This window comes from Callorhinchus milii, unplaced genomic scaffold (genome assembly GCF_018977255.1).
Source record: "Callorhinchus milii isolate IMCB2004 unplaced genomic scaffold, IMCB_Cmil_1.0 Scaffold15, whole genome shotgun sequence".
NCBI lineage: Eukaryota > Metazoa > Chordata > Chondrichthyes > Chimaeriformes > Callorhinchidae > Callorhinchus > Callorhinchus milii.
Genome location: NW_024704756.1, coordinates 935,344 through 956,830, shown reverse-complemented (window position 1 = coordinate 956,830; position 21,487 = coordinate 935,344). Strand labels below are relative to the sequence as shown.

The window sequence follows — 21,487 nt, the reverse complement described above, 5'->3', positions numbered from 1 at the left end:
GTACTTGTAAATACAATTTACCATCATTCCTGCACATGCTTCAGGTGTTAGTCAGTGCACTGTGGAGAGAGAGGAGAAAAACAACATGTGAGGGAAACAGGACTTTTTGTGGACATCCTGTACAATGTCTTGTGCAAGTCCAGCGCCCTGGGACGTCTTTCCGACGTGAAGGGCGTTATACAAGTATAATTTGTTGTTATTGTTCCGTGATTGTTGCAGACCAGTCACTGGCAGGAAAAGAACTGCTCTCGATCTCACAAGTCCAGCCTGAAAGATCCAAAATAGCTGGAATCCCCGTTTGTGTCAATTACGTCTGGGTCCGACACAGTCACGAATATCTCATCTCCGGCCTTGAGTTCAAACAGCCCGCCCTGGTACAGGGAGTTTAAGCCGTATTCAGCCTCCGCTGCCCAGCACTTGGTCCCCACGGCTTTCATCAGCAGGGTTGGCGAGGCGTAGGACGTCTTCTTGTGGACACACTGAACAAGCTGACGCTCGGAGCCGGGGCCCTCGTCACTGTGCTGCTGCTGCTGGTATCTGAAGTAGGTCTGGGAGTAGATGTAGTAACGGCCAGGCTGGCTCGCCTGCAGCTTCCCGTGACGCATTGTCATGTTGTGGATGTGGGAGAATCCGCTCCCCACGTCCCAGTGCAGGAGGTGCCGGCACGACTGATGGAAACGGAAAAGGGCGGGATCTGTTCAGGAAAAACAAAAGATGCTCGCAGTGAAAACTAGATACAGTAATAAAAGTTCAGAGGCCGGGTGTCTGACACGTCTGGAAACCTCGCTTAAGCGCTTTCAAGACATGGGTTTGATTCCCAGGCAGGACGAAACCTTAGGTAAGTTTCCTTTCTCTACATGCCTCAGTTTAACTATCTGTAAGTAGGAACCCGGTTGTTAGTCGATTGGCGGATCGCTTTTCTGGGGGTAATCATCCCTTCAAAATAAACAATAATAATAAATTGGTCACTCAATCCACGACTGTTTGTGGGACGCGGCTGTGTGCAATTGGCTGCTGGGTTTCGTCCAGAGAATATAGTCAATTCACTTTACGGTATATTCTGTGAAGTGGGTTTCCAGTGAGGACCACCCTACCCGTGATGGCTTAGGCTACAGGGTTAACAGGAGCTGAGGAGGAGGATTCCCTGCCCCCAGTGACTGGTCTGCCCTTCCAGATTCTGCCGATGTGCCAGGCTGGGCTGAGCTGTCATCAGCATCCTGGAATACTGCGGATCCACCTGGTAACTCTTCCGCACCAGACTCCGTGACCCTATCACCCCCACCCTCGCCTGGCTCCACTGGCTCCACAGCCTCCAGAGGATAGAGTTCAAAATCCTCACCTTCAAAGTCCACCGGGGCCTTGCTCCTGCCTACCTCTGTGACCTGCTAACCCCATATCGACTTGTTTGCTCCCTCCGCTCAGCATAAAAAATGGAGGCGAGGGGAGTGGGAGCGGCGTTTTAAGTTAGGAGGTGATTAATACAAGCAGCGCAAAGAGATCATAAGTGGTTTTGATAGGAAACTGAATGGGACTTGGCTGATTGAACGACTGAGGAGCTTATACGATTTATAAAGATAAGACTCATGCGAGTTTTACTGTATCACTTTAAGCCAAAGGCATGAAGAAAGCTTCAGGTAAAGGGAAAGGTGCACTCACCGTGGGGAGCAGGCGATCGAATGATCAGGTGAGCAGAGGGACTCTGCGTCATGTACACCTGGCCTCTGGGTTTCAGGACGTCGGGGGGTAAGTTGTTTATTATATCTGGAAAGGAAAGGAGCTGGTAAACACTCTGATGGTTCAATTGAAGGTCTTTAAATGTGCTGGGATGGAAAGCTACTCACCTTTCACCAGGCGCTGCTTGATGACATCTTTCACCACCTGGCAAAATAAATTATATTGGCGTTTCATAAATTCACACATTTTATAATTGATTGAAGGATTGGCTCCCCAAGACTCCTTCCCCCTCCCACAGGGCAGTGTAACAGGACGTAACCTGGCAGTGTAATAGGGAGTGTAATAGGGAGTATAAATGGGCAGAGGAACATGTGTGGTGTGAAACATAGCAAAGGGAATGACTGCAAAAAGCACTTCCTTGTGTAAGGTTGGACCTTTTCTTTATAAACTGTTGTTAAAGACTTTTATGTTGAATGTTTCCCCTATTTTATCATGAGTAAGAAAATCCGCTTCGCCCATGACATATTCAGGAAATGATTATTCATGATATTATCATTATTAATATTAACAACAACAACAACAAGATTCCATTTATAAAGCGCCTTTCACGTCAGGAGGACGTATCTATTAATTACCTATTAATAATAGATAATGCTTTTTTTAAAAAAGAGGCTTAAAGCTGAATCGAAAGTAAGTAGTGAGACTCCTCAGAGGGTAGTCAAAATTCCAGTAAATCTGACACCCATCATTGTACTGTAACGTCACAATACAGAGAGAGAGCAGTGATCTCCACAGAGAAATGAAAGTGAGGGAATTGGCGTCTATTATAGTTTATGACAAGTATAAATTACACAAAGAAACAATGAGGAAATCCAACAGCAGCAACAGCCACTTGCATTCATGTAGCGCCCTTCACACGGGGAAGCCCGGGATGGGAGTGACCTGCACTATCAGGTACCTTGTCAGCCAATGATCTAATGCTGCGGGCCACTGTCCCACACACCTCTCCGTCCTTCTCACCGCTCACACCTTCTGTTTCGTTCTCTTTCCCCGGTTGAACTCTGCCGTGGCCACTCAGACACAGCCACTCCTGCGAGGCTTTCTGCTGTTGCTTAACCTGAGTAACAACAATAATAATTATTTATTATTATTAAAATTGTACATTCTTATCACATTGTTGATACGTCTCGAAGCGCTTCACACAATGCACTGCAATTGACTGTGTATTTTGTAGGTGAAACATGACAGCCAATTGCACACAAGTGCCCCACAAAACCGACGTGGAATAAGGATCCAAATTTTTTTGTGAGGTGGGATTATTACTCCCGGAAAGCAATCCACCAATCAACTAGCGGGTTCCTGCTTACTGCTGAGTAAACTGAGGTGTGTGTTTGGAGTAAGGAAAACTTGCCTGACGTTTCGCCCTGTCCGGGAATCGAACCCAGGTCCTCTCGCTTGCGAGACCGAACCACTACGCTATAGGATTCCACATTAGGAGAGCGCGGGAATGCTCAACAGCAGTTTGTTTGGAAATGGAGCCTCCCAGCCTGAAGGCAAGACCCTTTCTCACTACAACACATAACAGTATAACAGGATCAATGCAGGATTGAGATTATTATAGTATAACACCCGCCTATAAGATTTGAGAATTTCCATTATTTATTACATCATTTTTTTCTTTCAACAAGATGAAGATTTCTTCTCATGCAGAATCTCATTCATTTATATTAGCCCTTAAAGAAGCCTCCTCCGCTGCCTGCACTCTGACCCAGTGGGTGAGCATCGGTGCTGAGCCACACACACCAGGTGATGAGTTACTAATAATACTTGCGTTTTCATATAGTGTCTTACCACATCGTCTCATAGCACTTCACAATATACTGTAAAGTGAATTGATTGTATATTTTGTGGGAACGTTATCACTTTCTGGAAACGAAAGCTCTTACTATTTCCTGGAATTCCAAAGCCCTGGAATAGTGACCGCACCCACTCTGGTGTCTGAGTGTGGCTTCACCGTCCCCGTTTGTGTGAAGTTTTATTCTTCTGAGACTGCAGTGGGTCACAAAATCAGGAGCAGTTTGTTTGGAAAAAGATGACTGTAATAATAATAATAATCCTTGCATTTGATATAGCGCCTGATCACGTTTTCAAGACGTCTCAAAGCGCTTCACAGAATACACTGTAAATTGAATTGACTGTATATTTTGTGGGCGAAATGCAGCAGCACAGCAGCGTCCACAAACAGTCACTCATGGATTGAGTGACCACATTGTTAATTGATTTTTGAAGGGATTATTACCCCTGGAAATTATTACCCTTCTGCCTATTTGTTCTCTTTATTCCATATTACAAACTTTTCCGTTACCGCACAAACTTGTTTCTTACACAATTCCAACACACTGGCTTCACCCCCACCCCCTTCCTGGTAATCCTTAATCCTGGTAATGTACTCTCTCAATCTGTTTTAGCTTCCTTCAATCTTTTATAGCTGTATCCGCTATAACCCTCTGTGATGCCGCTTTTCAAGGCTGAAAACAGAAGATTCTCATCCTCGCTTCCAAATGTTTCCACAGCCTCGCTCCCCCCTCGCCCCGTGACCCCCCACCCTATGCTCCCTGCGCTCAGCAGACAAAGCTCTGCACTGTATCTGCAGACCTGCCAGTCCTGTCCTGTCCTGACCTGTGCTGTGTTGTGTTGTTTTGTGCTCACACACGATGCTCCGGGTCTATTCTCAGCAGAGCTGGGGAACACCTCATGTTTGTTTGCACACAGAAGTGGTGAAGCTCCCGAGTCCGCAGATATAGACGCAGCCAAAGCAAAGTAAAGAGACAGGATTTTTGCGCAGCGCGTTTGACAACCCTCCACATTCGACCCCATTTGTTTACAAATGCTCCAGACTTGGCTCCAGGCTGCCCGTCCCCTCCTCTATCCTGGCAACCTGCCACAGATATGAGTTACTTTAACTCTCACCAGCTTCTTATTGCAAAAATACATTCAAGGAGGTAAATCATGTCAAAAAAAACACCACAGTACACGCAATACACCCCTCACCACATCAGAAACCATCCTTTCTCAAATAAAACATTGTTACCCCTCCCCCTCACACACACAATACACACAGCGTTTAATGCCCTCTTTAAATGAATAAACTTATGCTCATAATGTGTTGAATGCCACTCCAGATCAGTGATAATACAACAACAACAACAACAAGATTCCATTTATAAAGCGCCTTTCACGTCAGGGAGGACGTCCCTTGTAATAATCCTTGTATTTGGCGTATGGAGTAAGGAAATTTCCCTAAGGTTTTGCCCTGTCCGGGAATCAAACCTGGATCCTCTCTCTCCCTTGTGAGGTGAGCGCACTAACCACTACTCTATGGGACTCCATAGTAGTGCGGGAGCCTGTGTTGCCATCTGTTAAACCTCCTCAGGTGCATGGTAAGGATCTGTGATTAGAGACAATGTTCTGGCCAACAATCCTTCAGATAAGGTCATTCACCTGACAACTGTTTGAGGGAGACATTGCTGGGTGTCACGTTCACCTACAAACACTCCACAGCAATCCCCTCTGAATTGTTTGTGAGACAATTAACATTAACAGGTGCTGCATCGAAATGCAAGGATTATTTATCTTAGATTTGTAAAACTAATTGGGGTAAAATTATAGTTTTTGATCTCGGTTTTTAACGCCTCACTCTGTCTGCCTGTTCCAGTCGACGCTAAAAATCCTTCGGCACTATCAGAAAAGAGAAGGGAGTTTCTCTCCCCGACCAACAACCCCTCAGATAAAATTGGTCACTCACCCCACGGCTGTTTGTGAGACAATGCTGTGCGCAAACTGGCTGCTGCGTTTCACCCATAAAAACACACAGTCACTACACTTTACAGTATATCCCATGAAGCGCTTTGAGTCTTCTTGACGACCTGATAAGGCACTATATCAAATGCAAGGATTATTATTAATAATCATTTACTATTCATTTATTTATTTAATTTATTAAATTATTATTATTAATTAATATGTGTTATTATTAATAAAACACCCAGAGCAGAGGGATTGCTGCCAGATCAAAAGATATATTTTTTAAAAATATTAATGATTTGGTCGCTCAACCCACGGCTGTTTGCTGGACACAATTGGCTGCTGTGTCTCACCCACAAAATACAGTCACTACGCTTCACAGAGTATTCAGTGAAGCGCTTTGAGCAGCGTCTCGAAGACATGATAAGGTGCAATATCAAATGCAAGGATTATTATTATTAATTCATCTTATTATCAGCTGTGAATATGGAGTTTCTGTTTGGGAAATGGATTGAGTTAACTTTCAGTTTCGACTCAAATCACTGACAACAATAAGAGGTGATTTGATTCACATCCACAGCAGAGCCCCAGAGCAGCACTCAACATCTTCCCGTTTGTATTTAATTACAGAGGGAATCGCCTGTTGGTCGGTTTACTAACAGAGAGGTTTGTTCTCGGAGTCTCAACAAACCATTCAGTCGCCGCCGCATAAATACCGAGAGTCTGGTTTACTGGGATTTCAAATCACTCCTCACTCACTGACTGACTGAGAACCGCGATCGATCCGCATCGATCACTGTGATCAGCTGCACTGTCTCTACCAACGCGATGCCTTTGCAAACCCCCCCACCCACAGTGAGCACTCACCTACCCTGGAGATCTCTGCTGTGAAGTGGACACAGATCCCCGCAGTCACTGCCAACTGCACAAGCAGCAGAGAGAGGAGAGCCAGGACCACCCACACTGCGGCCCCGGGCCGGCGGGGGGCGCGGGGGGGACCCTCACACACCATGGGAGCAGAGGATTGGGAGCTGCCTGACCTGCTGTGTTGCCCAGACATCGCATGTCAGCGCCGCCGCCTCCGCCCTCAAGGAAATAAGTCCACAAAAATGAAAGTGTGGGTGTGTCCAGTGAGCAGTGATCAGGACTGGCTCACAGCCGGGACCTGGAGGAGGGGGGGGGGGCAGGGAATCCTCCCACTGGGCTCCTGTTAACCCCGCAGCCAAAGCCCCCCACAGAGAGGGTGGTCCTAGCTGGACAAGCAGCGGGAAAGCTGGCCGGGCACCGGCATCAATGGCGAGCTGTGTGGCTTTTGCATTTACGCGGTGTTGTACTCCAGCAGTTACCCCAATCCACACTCTGGGGTCCCCGAGCCTGGCCTCAGGCCGACCTGCGCCCAATACTCTCTGGAATTGGGTAAACAGGACCCTCCAGGGAGAGAGAGAGAGAGAGAGAGAGAACGCAATCCATTCAAAAAAATCTATCTCTGGGATTTCCACGTGCAGGTGGGAGGCCTGGATTTCTCGGTTTGGAGACGCTTAAGCAGGTGATGGGTTTCCGCGTTTGTCAGACACTCGGCTGAGAAATAAAAGTGTTCACTGGCCTTCCCAATTTCACACGGATGTCCCCTCAGGGAAGATTATTAGAGACATTCCACCTGGGTTTACATTTACTCTTGGCATCAAAACAGCTTCAAAATGGTATTAATAGTAATAATAATGCTTGCATTCAATACAAAGACCTACCATATCATCAAGACCTCTCAAAGTGTTCCCCAGGATTTACTGTGAAGCGTAGTGACTGGTATTTGCAGGCGAACATGACAGCCAATTTGCGCACAGCGATAGCCCACAAAAAGTCGATTATACTGTGCACGCCCATCCCCTCAGCCCTCGCCAGTCTCTACTGACTCCTGGCTCCCAATCGATTTCAACATCCTCACCCTGACCTACATATCCAATCACTCCTGGCAACCTCCTTATCTCTCCAGCCTCCTCCTTCTGCCCCCTCCACACAGCTAACCCAAGCTTCCTGCTCCCTCCACCACGCTACTATCAGTGGCCGAGCCTTCAGTCACTACACCTCTAACCTCAGGAGCTCCCCCCATCTCTAACCTCAGGAACACCCCCCCGCCCCAATTCACCCCTGACCTCCTCTCCAAGCACACATTGTACACTCTTATACCCGCCAGGTGCATGAGTGAGTGACTCCTGCCCTCCACGCTTCCTGCATTCCTTGCCCTCCATCCCTCCTGATCCCAACCCACAGCCCCAAATCCCTGATTGTCCAGCGACTTGAGATGTCCTCCTGACATGAAAGGCGCTGTGTAAATGTTATTTGTTGTTGGTGTTGTTGAGTGACTCCAGGTCCAGCTAAATGACATATACAGTGTAATCCTCTTTAGCCGGACACCAGTTAACCCCGTAAATCGAATAAAAAGCCCAGCCCCGAATCATTTGTATTTGACCTGTTTAAATATGTCGGTTGATTTGGACACATCCGGTTAATCTAGTGACAATGTTGAGCTGGTCACCACTGAATGTACTCACTCGGGCCTCCTGTGTGCCGAGGGCCTCCATTCAGGCACAAGTGGCTGCAAGATGGAGATGGGAGGAGTCTAACTGTGATTGATTGACAATGGACTCCAGCCATTCAGAAGCTGATTTGGACTGTCAATCAGTGAGGGCTGAGGAACAGGGAGGAAACATGGGATGGAATAGGAAGAGTCAAATCGTGATAGATTAACAGCTGGAGTCACTTATCAATGGCTGGAGACCATCCCTTCACAAGGGGCTACAAGGCTGTCAATCTCCTGGGAGCCACCACTAATTGGTTCCCTTCCCGTCCAATGGGAACGGCAATGGGAGGAAGGTGGCACCGATGCTGCTCTGTTGGGTGGAAGAGACAATAATAATTCAGTTAATCTTGGACGCCGCTTAAGCCGGACAGAACTTCTGGCCCCAGTGTGTCCGGCTTCCACTGTCCTTCATTCTTCGTGAGCACGCTCCTCGCAAACAAGAGGAACCTGGGTTTGATTCTTGAGCAGTGTGAAATTTTGGGCAAGTTTCCTTACTCCACACGCCTCTGTTTACCTAGCCGTAAGCAGGAACCTGGTTGTTAGTTGATTGGCAGATCGCTTTTCCATGGCTAAGAATCCTTAACAAAAATAATAATAATTTGGTCTCTCAATCCATGACTGTTTGTGGGACGCTGGTGTGGGCAATTGGCTGCCGAGTTTCATCCACAAAATATCCAGTCAATTCAGTTGACAGTATATCCTGTGAAGCGCTTTGAGACATCTCGAAGACGTGATAAGACGCTACATCAAATGCAAGGATTATTATTATTGTTATTCCTCCCTCCACCCTTTCATATATTGTATCTCACGAAACCCACAATGAACTCTGCCTCTATCTTCTGACTTGACAGTGTTCCACGTCCCAACAAGTCTCTGCGTGAAAATCTGTTTGTGTGTGAATTGGAAGATGAGGCAAAAAGTTATTCATCAGGTAACTGCTACCAGGACAGGTCTCGAGCTGTGCACTGGGAGAGCTGCTGCCATCAGTTACAGACGGGATTTCCTGTTTGGTTTTGCTGCAGGCTTCAGTAGGCAACAGGAAGTCATTGCCAGCACGTGTCTAAATTGGTTTGACTTTATCAGATCTCAGTTCCTGGCCTCCTCAAGCTCGGGACACAAGATGTACTGTATAGTGGATTAACTATATTTTGTAGGCGAAAGGTGGCAGAGCAATTGACTGTGACCTTTCACCCACAAATTACACAGTCACTCCACTATACAGTATATCTTGTGAAGCACTTTGAGACGTCTCAACATTGTGATAAGGCGCTATATCATGGCATGTTTAAACTGGAAAAGAGAAGATTGAGAGGTGACATGATTGCTGTCTTTAACATTCTAAAGGGACGAGACAATGTAGGTGATGACAAAACACAAAATACTGCAGATGCTGGAAGTCTGAAAACTAAAACGGGAATTGCTGGGAACACTCAGCAGGTCAGGCAGCATCTACAGAGAGAGGAAAGTGAGTCAACGTTTCAGGTCCAAGACCCTTTGTCAGAACATAGTTTGGGGTGAGAACAGAGGGTGGGGGGTGAGCACAGTGGGGAGGTGAGCACAGAGGGGGAGCACATTGGGAGATGCAAACGACCACCAGGAAGGTGGAAGGCAAACTAGATGGACCTTGGTCTTTTTTTCGTCTCGCATTTCTTATGAGTTCTGACGAAGGGTCGTGGACCCAAAACATTGACTCACTTTCCTTTCTCCATAGATGCCGCCTGACCTGCTGAGTGTTCCCAGCAATTTCTGGTTTTGTTTTTAGATCATGACAGGCTGTTTCAACTAGTCCAGAATAGTAAAACCAGAGAACACGGCCTGCGATTGTAGGGGGGAAATTCAGAACAAATCTACGGAAACGCTATTTCATTGAACGACTAGTGAACTTAGGGAGACGGTTGAAGCAGGAAGTGTTGATTCCTTCAAACACAGATTAGACAGTTTTCTTTTAGGAAATAACATTATGGGTTATAGTACATAGGTAGTACTATACCTACGTGAGAACACTGGATGAGCACAGGGTGGGGTGAGTGCAGTAAGGGGGTGAGCACAGAAGGGGAGCACATTGAGAGATGTACATGCGACCACCAGGAAGGTGGAATGCAAACTAGATGGATCTTAGTCTTTTTTTCGTCTCACATTTCTTATGTTCTTATGAAATGCAAGGATTATTATTAATACTGTCCAGAATTAGGCAAGCAGTGTGTGTCCCTCCAGGGAGACAAGTTCTACATTCCCACGTCCAGGGACAAAAAATACCAGGAGCTAAAGCAGCAAATTTACATTTTTATTAACAATTGCAGAGCAGAGACTCAACACGGTAAAAAAATTCAAAAGTAAAAAATACAGTATCCGTCTACAGCAGTGGTCCATGATTACACGCACACTGCGTGTAGAATTCACAATAACATCAAACCAATAACACTGGAGGCAAATCCACAAACAGTGGGAAAGATAGCTGGATCAATGCCATCCTGTACAACTTCCCCCAATCAAACCCCATTCCACTCTCGGCTGAAGAACGCCACACGTGAATGTTAAATGTTACACAATGCTGCTTGGCTAGTAATGTGCACTGGAAAGAACCATTATGCCCAGAGTGAGAGGAACATCAGTCATTCCACATCCTGTCCTGTTCCCAACCCACTGAGGAAGGCTCATCTTCAGCGGAGCCTTTCAATAAATATGCGACCAGTGATGTGGCCAGTGTGGTGGGCAGAGGACCTGTGGCCTTGGAGACCACTAGAATGTGCTGGCCTGGGTCCCGCTGTTTGGAATCGAGTCTGAATCCTTAGCACCAGCCATCGATCACCCCTTCCCCACCCCCAGCCTCAATACTTCAGCCCAGTGTGAGTACATACAGAAACAGCTTTGATGAGCATTTGAAAGTAGCGCAATAATTGATTCCAATCCCCAGCAAACCCTGAACTGTCCAATGTCTTAGGATGTCCTTCTGACGTGAAAGGCGCTGTGTAAATGTAATCTGTTATTATTTGTTGTTGTTGATGTTGTAATTGGAATGATTTTAGCATTCAATATGGTTTTACTAGCAGGTTTTCCCAATGTATGAGGATCATAGAATGTTATAGCTCACAAACAGCCTGTTCATGATTGTTCTCAGCAACCTTTGGTCATTGTTACTCACTTTCCTCTCTCCATAGATTCCTTTCCTTTCTCCACAACCACCTCCACTTCATTGCAACAAATGGTTTCTCCTCCCACCGCCGCTCGGTCACCTGTGGGGTACCCCAGGGCTCCATTCTTGGCCCTCTAGTTTTCCTTATCTATATGCTCCCTCTGGGCGATGTCATCCGCAGACACAGGGTAAACTTTCACATGTTTGCGGATGACACACAAATCTACTTTGCCTCCTCCAGTACCAACTCCAGGTCCCCCGATGTTCTATCAGCTTGTCTGGCAGACGTTAGATGAGTGCAAACTTCCTGCAGCTGAATATGGATAAGACAGAAGCCATACTCCTTGGCTTCCGTCAATGTCTTCACTCCTGCGGATCTAAACTCCTCAACATCCCTGGGCTCTCCCTCAGACTCACTGGACCAGTGCACAACCTAGACATCCAGTTTGTCCCCAGCTGTCCTTCCTGCCCCACATCCGGTCACTGACCAGGACCGCCTTCTTCCACCTCCACCTCGTTGTCCGCTTCCCACCATATCTTACCCCAAATGCAGCCACATTTCTCATGCATATGTTTATCATCTCCCACTTGGATTACTCCAATGCACTCCTCACCAGTCTCTCCATTCAAAAGATCAGCTCATTCAGAACTCTGCCGCCCACAAACTCCAAACCCTTATCTCCCCAGTTCTGGCCCAGGCTCCACTGGCTTAACATCACCGAACGGATCGACTTCAAGATCCTCACTCTCGTGTTCAAATCCATTCACTCTCTGTCACCTCCCGATCTCCCCGATCTCCTCACTCCCCAAACCACCACTCGGTGCCTCCGTTCGACTGGCACCGGCTCCTGCTCATCCCTCGCACCGTGTGCCCCACCATTGGAGGTCGCGCTTTCAACCACTACATTCAAAAACTCTGGAACACTCTCCCTCAATCCCTCCGCCTTGCCCCCTCTCTCCACTTTTTCAAGTCCCACCTGAAAACCTTCCTCGTCGGCCGTGTTTACAGTCACCTCCACTCTGTGGCTCGGAGTCAAGCTCTGACACTGTTAAGCGCTCTGAGACACTATTCTGCAAGAAGGGTACTATATAAGTGCGAGTTGTTGTTCTTGTTTCCTTTCTCCATAGAGGCTGCCTGACCTGCTGACTGCATCTTAATGCCAGTTTGTGGCAGAGAATTCCACATTCCTCACACCCTCTTAAATATTTGGCCTCTCGTTACTGTCTCGCGATCAGTGAAAAAAATCAAATAATTATTTCCCTCCTAGAATTTTGAAGGTCTCTGAAGCTCCGACCTCCATTGAAAAAAGCACCAACTTCTAGCTACAGATATGAACGTTGCATTTACAGTAAGAAGGTGAGTTGAGCAAAAAGACGTTTGCCACGGCAACACGGGCGGCTGCTCAGCTTGCTTTTCCTGCACTGTAACACTCAATGTTAAAGGGAACGGGGAATGAGCAGAGGAGACTGGGGATGGACTGGATGCCGTGTGTGGAGAAGATTATGTGCTGTAACATTCTATGATGAGCTCCAGTGACATCAGCTGGGAACCCTGGCGTCAGCAAACTGACCATTTCTCTCCCGCTGCCAAGCTTCCTGCTAAACATTGTACCCACCATGAGTCTCTGGGATGCTACACAAATGTAAGTTTGTTGTTGTTGTATATAAATGCAAGTTGTTGCTGTTGGCAGCGCAGTCTTTAGTCTTACTGCTTCTGTAACGGTTTAAAAGTGGGGGACACTGGAAGTAGTTCTTTATCCATAGGGTAATGTGCAGCTGGAACAGGTTAGCAGGCAGACTGGGGGGGGGCAGGGAGCTGGGATCATTCCAATTGGGAAGATGGAAGGACAAGATGGTAAGACAAGTTCAAGCCTTTATCTTGCTTGGGTGTGACTGTACTGAGCAGCGAGCACAGAGGTCTGTGGGAAGGGGCCCAGAACAGGGTGGTCCCCGAATGATACAATCTCAGGTCCTGTCTGCGTCATCTGCGAGAGGTTTGCTGTATGTATTCAGAAAACAGGGGTTAAACCTCTGTGAGATGGGATGATGTGTTGCAATGTCTTCAAATAGTCTGGGGCTGACTGGCAGTCGGGCGTGCAAGGAGCCAGGTGAAGAGGGCTTGGCGAGAGCTGCCGTCTGCTGTCCTTTGTTCCTCCAGGTAGGTGAGCACCGCTCTCACAAGGCTCCCCACTGTCCAGGCTTCTTCTTCAGCTCGGGCCAGGAGAGCTGGGAACTGACACAGAGAGATGGAATAATAATATCAATAATAATAACTCCTGCATTTGATATAACGCCTTATCACATTGTCGAGATGCCTCTAAGCTCCAATGGTCTTGGATTGAGTGACCAAACTATCATGATTATTATTATTATTTGAAGGGATTGTTACCTCCAGAAAGCGATCCACCAATTGACTATCAACCAGGTTCCTACTCACCGCGAGGTAAACGGAGGTGTGTGGAGTAAGGAAACTTGCCTAACATTTTGCCCCAGTCAGAAATCAAACCCGGGTTCTCTCGCTTGTAAAGTGGATGCTCTAACCACTGAGCTATCTTCCCTAACCCTAATACCCAAACATAGCAGGGTAAGAGCGCACACGTTCAAACATTAGACCTTGAGCTAGAGTGTCAGTCTAGGTTAAGAGGTGCCTTCCATCAAAAGTGAGAAACTCAGCTGTCCATTCAGGTGGATGTTAAAGATCCCATGACACTATTCAGAACGAGAAGGGGTTTCTCTGGCCTGGCAAACAATCCCTCCAGATAAATTGGCCATTCACCACCTGGCAGTTTGTGGGACACTGTTGTGTCCAATTCGGCTGCTGTATTCATCTACTGAAGCACTGTGAGATGATTTAATGTTACAGGCACTATATCAGTTGTAAAGATTATTATACAAGGTCAGAGTGTGCAGGGCAAGTTTAGGACAAAGACCAGGTGACATAGACTGATTACCAGCGCTTGTTGCCATCACGTGGACAAGCCGTTTGGAGCAGGAGTCAACATGGAATAGTGTTTACCGAGATAGACGAGGTCAGAGAATGCAAGTAGTCGCTCAGAGGCTCAAAATTAATCTTAGCCTTAAGATCACGTTGAGATGGAACTCCATCCCGGATCCCCTCCCATTTGCCACCTCCCTCGCCTCCTTAAAGGCCCATCTCAAGACCTTTGCGACCATGCCTTCAGTCATCTTCCCTCGTCCAAAACCCCCAGCCCTCAATCCACCGCTCTCAGGTGCAAACCCTTTATTGACCATTGTCTTGGGATGTCCCTGACATGAAAGCCACTATATAAATGGAAATTGTTGTTAAGATTCTTCAAAAAAATTAATTTGGGAGCTAGTTTTCAAAAGAACTGGTCTGTAAGACACATGTAAGAACTTTGCAAAATTCTGGACAACCTTAAATTTCATGACAACTGTTCTAAGGCTAGCCCAACGGAAAATGTCAGGCCTCTATCACTGAAGCACTCCCCCTCATCCCATTCTTAAATTTGAAGCGAATATGGTCTCAAGACTAGGAATAGTGCAAGCTTTTGGCATCCGGTCTGTTCCAGTGAGAGAAATTAATAATAATAATCCTTACATTTGAAAGAGCGCCTTATCACAGCTTCACAACATCTCAAAACGTTTCACAAGATATACGCCACAGCTAATTTGCACACAGCATTATCCCGCAAACAGCCATGGGGTGAGTGACCAATTTTTTTATTTGGGGGATTGTCGGCCAGGACACCAGGAGAGAGAAACTCTCTTCTCTTTTTGAACAGCGTCATAGGATCTTTAACATCCACCTGAACAGACAGACTGCACCTCGGTTTAACATCTCACCCAAAGGACAGCACCTCTGACAATGCCCTACACCCCCAGCTCTGCATTGGGGCTTGAACCCACAACCTTCTGACAGTGAGCGCTACTGCTGGGCCAGGCTGACACACGTAAACCCGAACAGTCCCCAGTTTTGGGAGGGAAACGCACCTGTGCAAAGACCTCACTGGAATTTGTGACACAAATCCTGGCGGCTTGGAGCTGAGAGGCCGCCGCCCACTGCAGGACAGCCTGGATCTGGGCTGAGCCCGGGGCGGAGCTGGAATTGAAGTTGACCAACAGAAGCTCGATGTTGCCCGGGGTGGGGGGAGGGGACAGGACGCCCACATGCCCGAGCCCCTCCCCTGTCTCTGGCTGCCACGCCTCTGCGCTCAGGCCGTCCCTGCGCTGAGCGGACATTAAACCCGTGAATTCAACAACATTTAGCCTCGGAGGTTTAACGCTGGAAATGGTAGGAGGGGCTCCTTCGTCGGCCGCCATCGCTGCCTCTGTCTGGGCCTCCTGTTCAGACCACACACTGCACCCGCTGTCAGAGTCTGACTCCGGCTCCTGGCACAACCCGCCAGGATCTGGCCAGACCTTGCCAGCCTCCTCCATACATTGTCCACACAGGTCAGCCAGGCAGGAGCCAAGGATAGTTTGTGCTAGGCTCTCCGCGTAGGCCCTGCTTGCTGGGTTGTCCTGGGAATGTGAGAATCTGTTTGAAGAGGATTCCGGGATGGAAGACTTTCTTCCTTTATTAACTGGTCGTGAATTAATGGCCTCTGGCTCCTCCCCGTCTTCATTGAGAATCAAGCGAGGATCAGATGTGTCCACTTTTGCTTCTTCATGAACACAAGGAGTTGGGTTTTCTCTGGTGACCTCTTCAGTCTTCAACTCCACATGCAATTGCTTATACAGGAGTGGATCTGTGGAAGAGCTCATAAAGCTTCCATTAGTTTTGTTTGCTCCTTCCCGAAGACCATCAATGGTTTCAGTGTCCTCTCTTTCTCTTGAGTTGTGCAAAATTGCATTTTGCTTGTCTTCAGTAAATGCAGCGGAATTACAGGAGATCACGGCGAGGCTGTCTGTCTCACACTCAGTTGTCTCCAGTGGCTCTATTACAAGCTGTTGAGATTCTTGCTCTGTGTTGGTGCCAATGATAGGAGGTTCCTTTTGGGAAGTCTCTTCGATGAGTTGAACTGTATCCATTGCTTGCCAGCGAGGGTGGCCTGGACTTGGTGAATTCTCTGTGTCTCTGTCACCTTGAGACGGTCTCATGATGCTGCTCCCCCTTGAAGGACGTTGAGTTTTACACACGTGGAGAGCAGACTGGACCAGCCCTCGCACCCACCCCTCCGACATAGAGCTGAGCTGCTTTATGTGGTATGAATGTCTGCAGTCTTGCCTCGGGGCTTCAGCTGCGGCTATTTTGCTCTCTCTACGCAAATGACATTCTCGTTCCTCAATTAATTCAATCTGGTTCAAGAAGTTGATGACCGCTGTGATAATTCCATGTGTTAACCTGGCTGTGTATTGCCACAGACAGGCTTCCATTTTTACTGGAAATCCATCTTCCTTTGTATCCCCTTGGCATTTCTCTTGAATCCTGTCTGTTTCAGGAGACAGCGTCCCGAGCTGTGAGGTCTGAGTGTGGGATCGATCTTCAGGCCTGAGGGGGGCACAATCAATCTCCTGACCTGCTGAGTCAGTCCTTTCTGTTATCATCCCATATATAATCTGTGTGGATGAGGAGACAATATCCGATACTAACTGAGTAAAATAGTCTTTTGCTGAGCTTTGGTTTGACCAAGCACAGTTTGCTGGTTCCTCCGTTAAAGCCCGAGATTTCTGCTCCCAACTGTGTGCGTTGCTCTCTGGATGCTCCGAGATGTCTCCAGCAACCTTTCCACCAACCTCCTGAGATAGTGATCGAATCAGTTTCCTCACAAACTCCGCCTCCTCTGCCTCAGTGTCCTCCTCTGACCAGGAAAGATCGGGGTGCTCTTTAGGGGTTGATGGAGGAGGTGAGGGAAGGAATTCTTTGGCCAACCCTCCTTTGAGTTTCCTGGTAAAACTCCTCCGACTTCCCGCCAACTGTGGCTTGAGGGGTGAGGACGGTGGAGCATCAGGATAATCCAGGGACCATTTCTTGGTGAGTCCGAGTTTATCAAAGATCAATTTCTCAGAATCCCGGTCCTCCACCATTCCTTTCTCCCACATTTCTAAATTCTCTGAGAAAGATCCGCCCAAATACTTGTGCATGGTCTTGGTGGGACTTTCAACTTCCAAGTCACCGGCCAGTGACCTCACTACAAGATCTGGTGAGCTGTCTGTGGCTCCTGCAATCTGATCTGGGTCCACTTCACATTGAGGGGTCTGGCTCTGTGACCACAGCATTGCTGGCTCGTCAAACAGATCTGAGATTTTCCTTCGATGCTGTCCATCATTTGGCTCTGACCAAGGTTTAACTTCATCTGCAATACAAGGAGGTTCCATTTCATCTTCAACCAACTGCCGAGGGTCTCCTGACCCGAACAGGCTGGCTTCCTTGGTGCTCTCAGAAATTATTTCCTGGGTCAATCTCAGCAGGTAATCTTCCACAGCAGGAGGTACTCCAACTGAGGTGGTGACCTTCGCCTGTGAAAAGTGGTCAGGAGAAGTGTCTAAAGTTCTTATCCCAGCATCCTGGAAAGATCCCTCTACAATAGCATTTGCCAGAGAGACTATATCTGTGAAACGAAGGCCATCTGGAGAGTGATGAGCATGTCCTTCTTCTCCCTCTGCCACTTTGAGGTCGCACTCACTTTCCATCTTGTCATATGTTTTTACATCTCTCTCTAAAGGCAGTTCAGATTCACCAATAACTTCAGCCATTTGCACTGAATGGCAATGAGTGATGGGACCAGAACAATTCATCTCAGAAGCAGAATCATCTCCACTGGGTGCCTGTGCTTCTGATCGTCCCATGTGGACCTCCTCAGTCACTGCCCCAAGGATCTCAGTGGACATCCAATCAGCATAACCATCAATGGTATCCATGAGATGTGATCCATCATAGCAAGAAAGATCAGAAGAACTTCTTACATCCATGCATATTGTCATAGTTGAAGATTCAAGACCTTCTACAGGGCTATGTGTAGCTCTGTGCATAGAATCAGAAAGTTCTTTAACATCCGGCTTTTTCTGGTGGAAACTCCAGTTTGACGATAGCGTAACAACCCCACATGGAGGAACATCAGCACTGGAAAGAGGAGCAGTGACATCAGGAAGAGAGGCTTGGAAACTGGAAAATCCTTGGTCTTTCTCTGAGATCTGGTCCCTGCTTTCAGCTGAACATTTGCTGGTAGTCACTTGGATAGCATGCTGGAATCCCAATGTATATTTCCTGAGACTACAGAACACAGAACTACTGCTGGAGTTCGAAGTGGGTGAAAGACACATCACTCCTTCTGAATCCTGTACAACAAAATGACATTTGTATAGCGCCTTTCACATCGGGAGAACACAATAATGTTTCATTAATCATAATATCCAGGATAGTAACATATGGAACATGTCACAACTAGTTTCTATTGCAACCAAGGCAATTAGAACCTTAGTAGACCTTGCATTAACTTTATTATGTTGAAACATCTCAAAACATTTCATGGAAATGACTAATATAAAAACAGAAGTCACTAGGAACATGAGTATGTCAGGCCGCATCAATGGAGAGAGGAAAATTAGTTAGAAAATTAGTCCAGCGCCTTGGGATTTCCTCCCACCATGAAAGGTACTATACAAATGTAATTTTGTATTGCATTGTATTGACATTTCAGGTCATGTTAACTCATTTTCCCCTCTCCATAGATGCTGCCTGACCTGCTGCACATTCCCAGCGACATCTGCAATAATATAATCCTTGCATTTTATATAGCACGTCTTTGAGACGTCTCAAAGAAAGAATATACTGAAAGTGAATTGACTGTATATTTTGGGGCGAAACGCGGCAGCCAATTGCACACAGCAATGTCCCATTAACAATTAATCATTTTTTTTTGTAGGAAGGAACTATTACCCACCATAAAAAGGGATCCGCCAATCGCCTAACAACTGGGTTTCTACTTACCACTGGGTAAACAGAGGCGTGTGGATTAAGGGAACTTGCCCAACATTTTGCCCTATCGGGAATCGAACCCAGGTCTCTCGCTTGCAAGGCACGTACCCTAACCAGTGAGTTATAGGACTCCACCTGTTTTAATTTCAGATTTCCAGCATCAGCAGTATTTTTCCTTTTGTACACAGAAATTACTCTTAAGTGAAGTGACTATATGTAGCAACTGATTTTTATGCAGAAACGTCCCACACACAGCAATGAAGCAAATTCTACCCCCGACTCTTCAGTAACTTGCACTAACCCTGAATTGAACCTGCAAGCGAGCGGACCTGGGTTATATACCTGGTGGACAAGTTTCCTTACTCCATATGCCTCTGTATACCTAGCAGTAAGTTGTAACCTGGTTATTAGTCGATTGGTGGATTGCTTTCCAGGAGCAATAATTCAACAAAGAAATCTGGGACATTCAATCCACGACTGTTTGTGGGACACTGCACAATTGGCTGCTACATTTTGCCCAAAATACATAATCACTACACTTTACAATATATTCTGTGAAACGCTTTGAGACATCTTAATGACTGATACAGATCTGTATCAAATGCAAGGATTATTATTATAACATTTAGATACAGGACACAGTGATGGCTGAGAGCTCGGTCTGTTATTACCTGTGAGGCACCCTGTCCCACCATGCAGTGTGGCTGCAACCCTTCGACTAAAATAACACCATCTTCCTTCAGATTCTCCAAGGTGATGGATCCCATCAGCTCCTGGAGTTCAGGGTAAGTGGCCGTCACTTCCTGAAGGAGGAAATACATCAAAGTAATGGCAGAAAAATCACTGCAGAGGTCCTGAAGAACAAGATACCGTATCTCCACCTACTGTTCCGCCATTATAGCATCAAAGGGTTTCTTAAATGAGTCCAACGTCCTGGCCTCAGCCATCCTTCCTGGTCATATAATGAAGGAATAATGAAACAATTGCAATATTGACAAAAGGCGTGGGAAGTGTTAACTGGGATTTCTGAGATTGCAATAAGCTATTTGATGAGATGACCTCTTTCTCGCAACCAATATACTGTACCTTTCACGACAGGAGGACATCTCAAAGCACTTCACAGCATTTACAGCCAATTTGCACACATCAGTGTTCCACAAGCAGCCTTGAAAGACTTCAGTGTCTCATCCTATAATGCAGTCATTATAAACTCAGCTTTGCATTGAAATGTTCCCAATCTAGAGGCAACCAATGCAGCACCTGGAACATTTCACATTATTTTACATTTCAAAGTATGTTGCATATACTCTCTCAACCCCCTGGAGGGATAGACCCTGCTCTTGTAATGCCAGAGTTTAGATACAGATTGGCAAGAACCTCAAAGGTTTGGGAGCCCCAGTGTGTGTGTGTATGTTAGGGTTACTGTTGGGTTTTAATCAGTTAAATCGTTAAACCCAGGTCCCGTCTGCCTGTTCAGGCTATTCGAAAAGAGAAGGGGGTTTCTCTCTCCCGGTGTCCTGGCCAACAATCCCCCAGATACAATTAGTCTCTCAATCCATGGCTGTTTGTGGGACAGTGCTGTGCGCAAAATGGCTGCCGCATTTTGCCAACAAAATACACGGTCATTCCATTTTACAGTATACCCTGTGAAGCAGTTTGAGACATCTCAACGATGTGATAAGGCGCTGTATCAAAAAAGATTATTATTTTATAGAATTTACCGTTTACTGACCAACGGACAATACACATCAGCTAAAGGACAGGACCTCGAACAACACAACATACTCACAACACAGCACTGGAGTGTCAGCCTCTGGACCATAAGCTCAAAGTCCTCGATGTGGAACTTGACCCCCCCCCCCAACTTTCTAACCCAGAGGTGAGAGCGCAACTGACTGAGCCAGGTTACACTTGATGTTTAAAACAGCAACAGACATGTGCTTGGGAAGTCAAGGGGATGTAGAAAAGTCAGAGAAAGGGGATTAAACATCTGCCACGTTCTATTAAACTGTCAGAATAGTCTCGACAGGCTGCACCTCCTCCTCCTAGCGTCCAGTGTCCCCTCGCTCAGTGGAATTTTAAACAAAGCACATTTGTTTGTTCACTTACTTCTCTGAGATGCATTGGTGCCTGTCGCTCACTCCTCTCCATGGTGATGTGACACAGCCTCTTGGTGCTGTGAAGCCAGTCGGCTGAATCCGGGAGCCGCACATCAGGAAGTGCCTGATACGGGGACGGGAACAATCAGGGGCAACAACAACAACGCATGAGATTTACACAGCGCTTTCATGTCGGGAGGACGTCCCAAGGAGTTGGACAGTCAAGAATGTGCACCCGAGCTGGGTCTTGGGATCAGGAGAGGTGGAGTGTAGAGAAGGTGGAGGTAGTCAAAGAGCGT

General features: G+C 46.9%; 2 protein-coding genes across 2 annotated transcripts; both read right to left on the bottom strand.

Annotated features, from left to right (window-relative positions):
* Nucleotides 1-182: 182 nt before the first annotated feature.
* On the bottom strand, nucleotides 183-6,538 carry tnfsf10l (TNF superfamily member 10, like). Its single transcript, XM_007894375.2, has 5 exons — nucleotides 6,350-6,538; nucleotides 2,633-2,791; nucleotides 1,842-1,878; nucleotides 1,657-1,761; nucleotides 183-694 (listed from the first exon to the last, which is right to left on the bottom strand). The coding sequence occupies exons 1-5, from the start codon at nucleotides 6,536-6,538 to the stop codon at nucleotides 255-257; spliced, it is 930 nt and encodes a 309-aa protein (XP_007892566.2). The 3' UTR covers nucleotides 183-254.
* A 6,713-nt stretch (nucleotides 6,539-13,251) lies between these two features.
* On the bottom strand, nucleotides 13,252-18,095 carry si:dkey-171c9.3. Its single transcript, XM_042340808.1, has 2 exons — nucleotides 15,162-18,095; nucleotides 13,252-13,422 (listed from the first exon to the last, which is right to left on the bottom strand). The coding sequence occupies exons 1-2, from the start codon at nucleotides 18,093-18,095 to the stop codon at nucleotides 13,252-13,254; spliced, it is 3,105 nt and encodes a 1,034-aa protein (XP_042196742.1).
* Nucleotides 18,096-21,487: the final 3,392 nt, after the last annotated feature.